General features: G+C 31.0%; 1 protein-coding gene across 1 annotated transcript in view; it reads right to left on the bottom strand.

Moving 5' to 3' along the window:
* Positions 1-6,404: 6,404 nt before the first annotated feature.
* LOC131071036 (probable LRR receptor-like serine/threonine-protein kinase At1g51820) overlaps positions 6,405-12,212 on the bottom strand; it is a 35,923-nt gene continuing 30,115 nt past the window's right edge. Inside the window, exons 2-11 of the mRNA XM_059219270.1 lie at positions 9,447-9,518; positions 8,945-9,016; positions 8,714-8,785; positions 8,393-8,568; positions 8,085-8,302; positions 7,859-7,985; positions 7,306-7,374; positions 7,036-7,225; positions 6,805-6,937; positions 6,405-6,701 (exon numbers count right to left, since the gene is read on the bottom strand). Coding sequence (XP_059075253.1) covers positions 6,405-6,701; positions 6,805-6,937; positions 7,036-7,225; positions 7,306-7,374; positions 7,859-7,985; positions 8,085-8,302; positions 8,393-8,568; positions 8,714-8,785; positions 8,945-9,016; positions 9,447-9,518 — 1,426 coding nt within the window. The remainder of the gene's footprint in view (positions 6,702-6,804; positions 6,938-7,035; positions 7,226-7,305; positions 7,375-7,858; positions 7,986-8,084; positions 8,303-8,392; positions 8,569-8,713; positions 8,786-8,944; positions 9,017-9,446; positions 9,519-12,212) is intronic.

The following is a 12,212-nucleotide window of genomic DNA, read 5'->3' on the forward strand; positions in this document are numbered from 1 at the left end:
CATGAATGGGAGATCATATCTAGACTGCATCATGATCAAATAATGCAGGTTTTTGAAATAGATATGTTGGGAAGAAGGGATATTGATAGACAAATAAATTGGTCTAACAAATATCAAGGTGATGAATACACAACTAAAGAAATCAATTTTATCAATAAAATGAGAGATGATTGGAGCCTTATATATGATGATATACCACAATGTATCAACTATGGAACGCTTAGTGAAAAGCAATAAAAAGCATTTAACATTATTATGTCACACTATCATATGGATCAAAATGCCAAGTCATTGTATATGATAATTCAAGGAATAGCGGCAATAGGAAAGTCATATTTGGTTTGTGCAATCCGTGAAGCTCTAAAAAATGTAGTCATGCCTAATCAATCTCCCCTTAAACTACTAGAACCAACTGGAGTAGCAGCATTCAATATAAGTGCATCAACAATTCATTCCAAGTTGAGAATTCCAATAGATGATTTTTCTAAACTAGAAGGAACAAGATTGACAACTTTTCAAGAATACATGTCTCATGTCAAATACATATTGATTGATGAAATGAGTTGCATTGGAGAGAAATTGTTGGCGAACATAGATTGTAGACTTCGTCAAGCATTTCCAACAAATGGAAATCTCAACTTTGGAGGTAAATAAATAATTACAAATGATTATAATAAACATGTCCTATTATAATAAATGTAATTTACATATATTATCAAAATACTTTATATTATACAATATAGTAAACAATTTTTATCGATTATTTACAGGTATTTCTATGATTTTAGTTGGAGATCTAGGTCAATTACCTCCAGTTAAAGATAAACCAGCATATGCTAGCAATAAACGGGCTAAACTACTGTGGGAACACTTCAAAACCATGGTAACATTGGAAAAAGTATTTAGACAAGAGGGAGAAGATATTCAACATAAGCAATTTCGCGATCTATTGACAAACTTGAGAGATGCACACCCCATAATTAATGACTAGAATTTGCTGATGTCAAGATCCAACACAAACATCACAATAACAATAAATGAAGATTTTGACAACAATGTTCACTTGTTCTCGACAAATGACAATGTTCACAATCATAACAAGAAAAAATTATATTCTCTAAAAGAACCTGTAGCATGTAGTATTGCAACAAAAGTTGGAACTCTCAATGCACAACAAGAAAATCCTCATGATCAACTTGATATGGAATTGTTGATTTCTAAAAATGCAAGAGTAATGTTAACTTCTAAACTATGGATAGAATTAGGTCTGTTAAATGATGTTTTAGGATATGTTCAAAATATTATATACAAACCTGGAAGAATGCCCCAAGAACCTCCAATGTATGTAACGGTTAAGTTTGATAACTACTCAGGATTACCATTTGAGGATCAAAATCCAAAAAAAAATTCAGATTAGTGCAATACAAAGAGGATCTACAATTCAGATACCATTGAGATTGGCATGGGCATTCATGATACATAAGTCACAAGGATTAACACTTGAAAAAGCGACAATTGATATAGGTCCAATTGCAAGAATAGGAATGACATTTGTGGCAATATCTCATGTAAAGTCTTTAGAAGGACTAAGAATAATTCCACCGTTCACGTTGAAAAAGGGAAAACAAGTTGAAAAATGAAAAGCTGAAGAGAAAAGACTAAAAGATTTGGAAACAACTTCATGTACTATATTTTCATAAATATTTTAGATTTGTATAATGAAATTTTAATTTATTTACTTCAGTCCAGTATAAACATATATGAAGGTCAGCCATACATGGAAGTCAACCATCCATGTACACAAAATCATCTCCTCAAATTTTGATGACATCTTTAATTCGTGACCTTTAAAATTGAATCCCTCATAAATTAAAATCAAATGCTTAAAAAATAGTAACCATGAATGCAAAATAAATAAAATCTAATTCATAAAACATTATCAATGCTAAAAACTTGGAGAACATGATAAATCTTCCTAACTTCTTTAAAATGACAGAATATCTACTAAAATTTCGGATCATATTTAAATCACCAGCATTTATATATGAAATCAAGTATTTAAATTCATCATCATAACAGAAACAACAATAAATCCTACCTATATTCGCGTGCGTGATAAATAATAATACAAAATAACAAAATTAGTTATGGATGAATGCCGAGTAAATGTGGGGCTTTACCTGTAAACATTGCGATAAGTATTTAAAATTCATCATCATAACATTCGAGTGGCTCCAACAATTACATTGAATCTGTAATGGACAAACCAATTGGTTCCATTACCAACACATTCGTGGTATCTTAAATGACCTTGAAGATATTGCGATAGGAGTCTACGCAACGTGATGTCGACCAAATGCGCGAAATCCAAGAAATGGTCGATTATATGCATTTCAAAACAGGAGCTCTAGATCAATTCTATATGCATTTCAAAACAGGAGCTCTAGATCAATTCTTTCGAGAACAAGTTAAGGAAGGATTCTTCTTTTTCCTCAACAAATAGAATATTTATGCAAAGTTTGATAAACTTCCAAGTAAATATGTATATTTTTTTTTAATATAGTTACTATAACTATAGTATCTCTGAAAATGGTCAGTATATGTAAAGGTAGGTGGTGGTAGTTTGTAAATTCTTATGTAAAATAATATTGAAGTTTGATTTTTTGTTTTTGTAAATTCTTTGGAATGTTTCTCGAATTTGCTTATTCCTTTTTCAAATAAGGTTTTTCATACTTTATTTTTATTATCAATTAAGATTTTCCCACTTCAATTATATATTATATTGAAAGAATATTAATAAATTTTGCAATATGCAATTGATTTAAATATAAAAAATTACATTTTGATTTCCATTAATCAGCAACTAGAAACAATTTATACTAATATTAGTTTATTTTGATAACAAGTAGCTAAATTTACTAGTTAAAACCCATAGATACAAGAAATTCATTCCACCTTTTCAAATTAGTGTTTGTTGAAATCATATTGAAAAGCATAAATATTGTTATGACATAGGGAAAAGTAATAGTGGAACAATATTCTTTACAAATTTTCTATTTTTGCATCATAAAAAGAAAGAATTTACTATATTTTGATAGTGGAACATTGATTATTATATGATATAATATATTTTAAACAATTGGATTCTAAACATTCTACCCAATAATTGGGTAGTTTCTTACTTTGTTACATATGTCAAATGTTCTACAAGCACTTACTAAAAACATGAATATGCATTAAAGTAAATAGACAAGCAATCACAAAAACCTTAAAAAGTACCACTTGAATGGATGAATAATGTATTTTTATTATATAAACAAATAAGTTTTTTAATGAAATAGTTATGTTATTTAAAAAGACATAATAGGAATTTATCTTGAGGTTTCCTAAAATACTACAAACATTTTTTTTTTCCATTGTGGTTTTATTGGGAACTTTATTTGAATTTTGAGGAAATTAAATTTAACTTTCATTATAGATTTTAAAAACATTTTGATGTTAGAAAAATATTAAAATATATGTATATTAAAAATATACAATTAGACACTTAATAAATTAGTTGATAAAAATAAATAAGGATATAAGTAATAAAAACAATGAAAAAATGGTACAAAAATTTATAATAACATTTAATTTGTTTTTTCGTCATCAATTTCATTGAGATTTACTTCTAGCTTAATATTTTAAATTGAAAGAATGTTTACCATATTATTCATAAGAATAAATTAAATTTGAACTCTAGATAAAATTGAATGATCTAACCATAAATCAAATTGAACCTTAATCCTAAAAAAAGTTGAACCCTCACACTAAAATAAATTAAACTCTAACCCTAAACCAAAATTAAATAACCCCAAACCTAATTGAATATTAAATTAAACGTAACCCTAATACTAAACCAAAATTTACTTTTTTAACCCTAACACAAGCAAATTCAATTATATCCTTGAACCAAATCCCACATCAACCCAAATTCTAAACCTAAATTTTACCTAACTTAAACATAATTTCAGACTATCCCTAACACTATTGAACACTAAGCCAAATTAACCCCTTATTCTAAAAGTAATATCCTAATCATATACCGAATCAAACCCTTACAAATATTGAATATTGAATCATAATTGTGAACCTAATCAAACTGTATATATGAGATTAAACCTAATTGAACCCTAATGCTAACAATTGAAAGACAATTGAATAAACTTAAATCTAACTTAACTGTAAACTAAATTCTAACCCCAAACCAAATTGAACCCTATCCTCAAATCAAACTAAATCTAAATCTTTAAGATGATATAACACAAGGTGAATAAAAGATGGGAGGAAGATATATGAAGAATCATTTTAAACCACATTATTCAAAAAATATTCATTGATAAAATGTAAGATTACTATTATCATAAAAAAATCATAAATACTAGATAATAGCTTAAAGAAAGATAAAATAATAAACAAGATTAAACCATAATCCTAAACAAAAGTGAACCACAACACTAACCTTCAATTGAACATTAAACCAAGTTAGACACTACCCCTAAACCAAATCATACATTAACCTAAATGCTATACATAATTGAACCCTAACCCTAACACTAAAAAAATAAAAATATACACCTTACACTAAATCAAAATGGAACCCTAACTATAAACCCAATTCAACACTAAATAAAATTAAATCCTAACCCTTATTAAATTAAGGATTAGTATTTTAATCCCAACCCTACATGTAATTGTATATCTAATATTATTTTGACCATAATTAAACCCTAATTGAATCATAATTAAACTGTCCATAATCCTAAGTTAGCACTAATTCTAATTAAACCCTTACTATAACCCTACCTCTAAGACTATTTGAAACATAACCTTCATCCCAATTGTAATAAACTATAGCCATATTTAAACCCTATTCCCAATTCAACCCTAACTCTAAACCAAATTGAACCCCAACACTAACCTTTACACTAAACCAAATTGAACCCTAGCCCTAAAACTAATTGATCTCTAAATAAAATTAAACTATAACCATTAATCAAATTGTACGATAGAACAACCCCAATATTAAACCATATTGATCTCTAATTATGAACAAAATTCAAATAACCCTAACACAAAACCTTATTGAACGTAACCGTAACCCTAAACCGAGTTGAACCCTAGCACCAACCCTTCCACTAAGCCAAATTGAACCCTAACACTAAACCAAATAAACCTAAAGCATAAATCAAATTGAATCATAACCCTAACCCTAACCCTAACCCTAACCCTAACCCTAATGCTAAACTAAACCAAATTAAGCACTCAAACAAAACAAAATGAAATTGTAACCCATGCCATTAAAAATATTATTAAAATATAAACATAAACAAAATGAAACCGTAATCATAAAACTAAATAACAAGCTTTACTAATTTAAAAATTACTTAAATAATTCATTTAAAATAAATTATTTGATTTATAAATTATTAATTATTTAAATAATTAATATAATATAAAATGTTGCACTTATAAATTAATAAATATTTTATAATTTAATTTCTTTAGCCTATATATATAGAAATATATATAAAGAAAGCCGAGAGATATCGAGGCTTTCATTTCAAATTTTTACTTAAAATTGAACTAAAAAAATTATTAAATGAAAACCTCGATATCTATTGACTTTCTATATATATATTTCTATATATATAGGCTAGTTTTAAGACAATGAGAGAAAGATAAAAATAACTTAAATATAATTATATAGACATAGCAAACACTTATTATAAAAAAACTACTATAATAATAAACTTTTTGCTTGGTAATGGGCCGAAGCCGAATTGCTCCCTTTTGACTGGAGCTATGAGCCAGTGAGACGGTTTGAGGGGTCTCATCACCATTTGAGGGGTCTCATCCTTATAGTTGTGGGACAAATGGGCTTGAAGAGATTCGAACCAGAGACCTCCCATGTAAGATTATTATTGAGAAATTAAACATAACAAATTTAATTATCTAATTTTATTTGTTTGCATTAATATTAAATAATTAAATTATAAAATCTTTACAATTTTAACCAACAATTTTGATAGGTGTGTGTAATCTTTTTATTTTAAGACAGAGAGTGTAGAAAGGAAAAAATGACTTGAATATAATTATATAAACACAACAAATAAATATAATAAGAAACTATGATTATGAACTTTAACTATCTAATATTCCAACCATTGAAATTCTTATTGCCAAAGACTATTACTAACAAACATTCAATTTTCTTTTACAACAACACACAAACACACATAAATATTAGATGTCACAACATACATGGATAAAAAAGCGTGTGCAGAATTATTTAATGGTTAACAGACCGTCCCCTAAAACTTGAATGAAGTGGGACAATGATCGTTGCTGACCCATACACTATCTTATCTGGGAGAGAGAACGGAGCTCTCTATGGTAGCCGCTGAGAATTCAACATTAACTGGAGTGTAGCTAGGGTGGACTACAACTTCATCCTCTCCCCTACCTATTGTATGTTGTAGTTGAAGAGCTTCTTTCAGTTCACTCACAACGTGGCTCATATTGGTTCTATGATTTTGTTGCTCCTCTGTACACGACATTATTAGTCCTGCAAGCTTAGACATTGCACCCGGGTGAAAGTTTTCCCCTACATCTTTATCTATCAAGCTGTCAATATCTCCTGCGGAAATCATCAACCTTGACTGCAGCATCATAGATCAATATTAGTAAATCAAACTGCACCATATCTTGTTTCTTGATTGAATAATTTTTTAGTGTTTAGAACATTGTTATCCTTGTGCTTACCGAGCTTAGAATGTTAATCCTTTCATCTGAACTATTCATATAAATAGGCTTTCTTCCCGAGATGATCTCTAAAATTAAAACGCCAAAGCTATATACGTCACTTTTTTCTGTTAAATTCCCAGTGTTGGCATATCTATCCAAAGAAAAGCACAGAAAAAAACTTTCAGCATTTGTGGTATAATTTATTTTACATGTATTAACAACTATGAAAATTATCAGAACTTAATTTACTGTGGATCAAGGTAGCCAAATGTGCCCTTCACATTTGTTGAGACATGAGTTGCTTCACTAGCTGGCCCATCCTTTGACAGCCCAAAATCTGCTATTTTCGCTTCCATTCTTTCACTTAGTAATATATTGTCTGATTTGATATCTCTATGAATTATGGGAGGTTTGCATCCAGAATGTAAGTACTCCAATCCTGATTATCACACCATCAGTTATTCCTTAAATAAAATTAGATTACAAACTGTCTTGTGATGTATAAAGGAATGCATATACCTTGAGCTGCATTTAAGGCTATGTCAAGCCTTCTTCCCCAGTCAAGGCACTGCTTTGATGAAGACGTTCCTGCAAGCATGGAGCCATATTTTAGCCCAAAGAGAGAAAAAAAAACGCTTTCCTACTAACAATCAGTGGGCTTAGAAAATAAAAACTCTACGCGGCCTCCATAACTATTGATTATCTTTCAAAATGCTAGAGATATCATCAGTTGACTAGGCAACTTGTCTTTTTCTTAATGTAACTATACTTACCATATGCAAGTTCAAATTAAGAGGGAAAATAAAATGGAAGGAAAGCTGTCAAATCAATTGCTTGCCCCTTTGTTCTAGTTGTAGTAAATGATTTTTGCTTAACTATTGACAGTCTACTACCATTATTTTAATAAAAACATTGCTCTTCTTCAATGAATAATAGCCTTTCGCTTTTGTCCAAGACTGATTTTAATTAAGAATTGGTTACTAAGGTTATTTAGGTCAACCATGAGAAATTTGACCGTGATAAAGCTAAATTTTAACTGTTACTTTAGAAAAAGAAAGGAGCAGAAGATTGCCATGGAGAAGTCTATGCAAGCTTCCCCTAGGCATAAACTCGTAAATCAATATTCGGTGTGGTCCTTCACAACAATATCCCAGTAAAGACACAAGATTTTTGTGATGTACTCTTGAGAGAAAGACAGCCTGCGAACAAATTTTCATTTAAGAAGAAATTAGAAACCAAATTATAGATTCGTGCTTGAATTCCTGTTATGGCCCAATTCATCAAGGAAACATACAGACCTCCGTAGTAAATTCATGCGTCCCCTGGTTAGATGTTTCTGAGGATATTTTGACGGCTACTTCCTGTTTGTTCTTTAACAGACCGTAGAATACAGGTCCATATCCTCCTTTCCCAATTTGCCTTTCAAACTCATTAGTCATTTCTTTGACCTCTTCGTAGCTGTATTCTCTGCGAATTGGTTCGATTACAACTTGCGTGTTATCGGAAACCGCGGATTCTGTACCGTGACAATCTTTTTATTATTAAAACTGACTACATCCGATGGGTAGCGTCGAAAAAAATGGGGAAGTAAAACAAGCATACTAGCCTGTAGCATTGCTTCTTCTGGAATTTCTACGATTAATTACGACGGCAGTGAAGGCGCCTATTAATAGTGCTATGACGCTACAACCAACAGCTAAACCGATAATCAAACCTTTGCTTGTGGATTTCCTTCTACAAAAATTGTGGCCTTCATAACAAAGATGTACATTTCCCGAAAGACTACAAAACAAATAAATCTGAAATCAGTAAATTGTGAACTCCTAACTTTTAGGTTTCAAGCCGAATAAAATTTTCCTCAGACAGTAAAATGACCCACAATATTGTAATCAAAATTCATCATTTGTAATGAATTTTGAGACTTCACCTGAGATTTAGGTTCTTTTTACTTTTCAAAGCTGCGGGCACTGTTCCCCCGAGGTCGTTGTTCTCCAAATCACTGAAAGAAAGTTTTCATTCACAAAAGACGTTCCCATTCAAGAAACAATAGCTTCTATGTGAATTCCATAACAAGTCAAACAAATCTCTTGACATAAAATAGTAGCAGAACTAAAAGAATATAGATTGCACAATTTGTAAATGTCAAGAGAATACTCACAGTTTCTTCAAGTTTGTCAAAGTAGCCAGCGATTCGGGTATTGTTCCGTTTAAGTTGTTGTTAGACAGATCACTGAAAACACATATAACAAATTTTTTTACTAGGAGACTGAACAAATAGGTGTTTCGGTTTTGGAAATAACTCTAATGACTTATAACTTCCAACCATATCATCATAGTCTTTAAACTTATCTTCACCGGAAGAAGAAAATGAGGGGAACAGTGGATCTTGGAAATATTGAGGCGTATAAAACAGTACAAGGTGATCCTAAAAGTTAAACATCAAGAATGAAGTATATATGACAGTGGCCCGCATGTTTTCTGGCAAAAGTAAATAGATATATCTGGCCTCTTCTGTTGCTTAAAAAGTAGTCTCAACCTATTGATTGAGCAGTTAAGTTGTTTTCTAAATATTTTTAAAAATATAAATCATATGTATATTATCAATATATTTATTAATAAAACTATTATCTTTATAAAATTTGTTCGAAAATAAAACTTACATAATCTCCAATGCTGTAAGACTGCTAATGTTAGCAGGAATGCTACCCGTTAAGCCTTTTCTTGATAGATTCCTGAAGAATGCACAAATATAAATGTTAGATTAACATAACAAGTTAAAGTTAAATGAATTAAATATAAATTTTAAGTATCACTTACAGGATCACAATTCTAGGTGATTCATCATCATTGCAAGTTAACCAATCCCAAGAATATTGTAAGGGCAAGCATGGGTCACCAACATAAGTATAGTTTATTTGTTGTTGAATGATGGCTGATGCTTCCACTACATTTTCAAAATAGTTGAATTAGACCTCTTATTAGACTTAACTTCTAATAACTTAAAGGATATATAATATTATTTAAATCATAATTTCTTCTAATCTCATATTCTATATTCCATTACATTTAATGAAAAAAAATTAATATTACATCAAAACCATCTGCAAAGACATTCATTCATGAATTCGTTAAGTTAAAAATTGGAAATAAAAGAAAGGATATATTGTTAATCTTAGAGGATCCGATTAATACTGAGAGGGGGGATGAATCAGTATTAACAATAATTTGAAATCAAAAACTTAAACTCATAAAAATTTCACCAAATCAAATATAGATCAACACTAGAGTCATTTACCAGTATCGCTATCTGCATCCAGTTAATACTGAGAGGGGGGACGAATCAGTATTAACAATAATTTGAAATCAGAAACTTAGACTCATAAAAATTTCACCAAATCAAATACAAATCAACACTAAAGTCATTTATCACTACCGATATCTACTGATAAACATCTGGTAAACTGATATATCAATGCTACACTTTAAGTGTTCATTAACCATGCATAAACTGAAAGTAAAGCATACCATCACATCAAAAACATTCACCATATGAACACCACAATTTTCATGTGGAAACCCAAATAGGGAAAAACCACGGTGGGAATTGGTACCCACAAATATTTTGCACTCTTTCAAAATGCGCCCTATTAGGAGCCAAGCCTAGTTAGAAGCTTACAATGATGCCCTGTCAGAAGTCACCCGATTAAGGGATTTACTTCAGCCCTATTAGGAGATTTGATCTGTTAGGATTAACCTCACAAGAGGATTTAGAACTCAGATATTGAGTCATCCTGTTAGGGGATTTTACAATATGAGGCCTCTCAGGACCTACCCAGTTAAGGGATTTTAGCTAATGTAATTGTTAGAGAACAACAACGAATGATCTGTGTATAGAACTCAACTGCTTGCTTGATCAGATCTAATTAAGTTCTAAGTCTACATCACTCTAGCAGATCTCTCACACCTTGGTTCAGCTTCACACACTTCTCAAAATCACCAACACTTCAAAACATCAACCTTACCCAGCTAAATAACCTTTACAACTAGGTTGGCATCAAAACCCTAAGACTTACTACATAGATAATCATAGATCTTTACAACTCATTATAGATCATCATATGGATCATTACAATCAATTACAAATCAATATCAGCCATTGAATGATCATAAGTCATCATCGCAAGTCGATCTGGTACAAAGTCAAACCCTTAGCTTATTTCGCTACGCACTTTGCACATTCCCAAGAAATTTGTTCTCCAAATGTGCCAAAACATCTTTCAAAAACATCACACGATTTGTGTCGTGTTATCATCAACATGTGAATTTGATGTAGATCATCGCCAAACCAAAAATCATTACCGATCAAGAGAATTCTTTACCGGTCCTTAAACACTTCTTAAACCCTTGCAAAAACTCAACAAAAATTATAAACATAACTTTTGGTTGTCACAACATGATGCAGTCTGGTCAGATACATGTTACAATGATAGGAACTCACATTCAAAACCACAAAACCTCAATCATCACCAATTGCCAGATACAATCAGAATATTTCCTCATATACCGGTTAAGGTCCTAAAACCCAATTTCTTCATTCTTTACCGGTAAGCTCTCTTTGGTAGACCAAAAGATTTAGATGAAACAATAAAATATAAGAAATCATCAGTAGACATGAATAAACATTAGTTTCCAGCAATGAGAACACAAATAACTGATTAGAGTCATCCATTATGCAATCTCAATCTCTTCATCACAATTTCATCTTAAATAGCCTTGTACCGGTTCAGTGATTGTTCTCTATTTGTATCAGTTATACCAAATATGCCAACAATCACCCCCTTTGGCATTGATGGAAACACTAAACATCAACATACTCAACTCATATTGTTTTGTTCTATTCTAGACATTCTTTGCAGCTCTACTCTTCTTTGTTGCACCTCATCTGCCGGTTACACTTTATCTTCATTTCTTCTCCTCTTTTCTGTTACACATCCATCTCCTCCTGATCATATTTCTTCTCTCATGACTAATCATATTTCTTCTCCCGCTTTGACAATAATGCTAAAGATGCACAAGCATCACTAATCATCAAATCTGATGCTGCTGCTATCTTCAACATATCTGCAAAACTCATCTAAGTTTCTCCCCCTACGGAGTAGCATGCATCCCATCAATCCAAAGTGAAAATTAGTCAATAAGCCCACTGGATTGATGCATCTCCTGCATCCTAGTGCTTTTTGAGTAGGGTCTGACCCCTAATTTACCTCTAAGGTACTCAAAGTTTGTCTTTGACAATGGTTTAGTGAAAATATCAGCAAGCTGCTCTTTTCTTGTCACATACTCCATTCTAACTTGGTTTTCCTGTACCCTTTCCCTTAGAAAATAATATTTTAATTCTATGTGCTTTGTTCTTGCATGTAGCACAA

This window comes from Cryptomeria japonica, chromosome 4, assembly GCF_030272615.1.
Source record: "Cryptomeria japonica chromosome 4, Sugi_1.0, whole genome shotgun sequence".
NCBI lineage: Eukaryota > Viridiplantae > Streptophyta > Pinopsida > Cupressales > Cupressaceae > Cryptomeria > Cryptomeria japonica.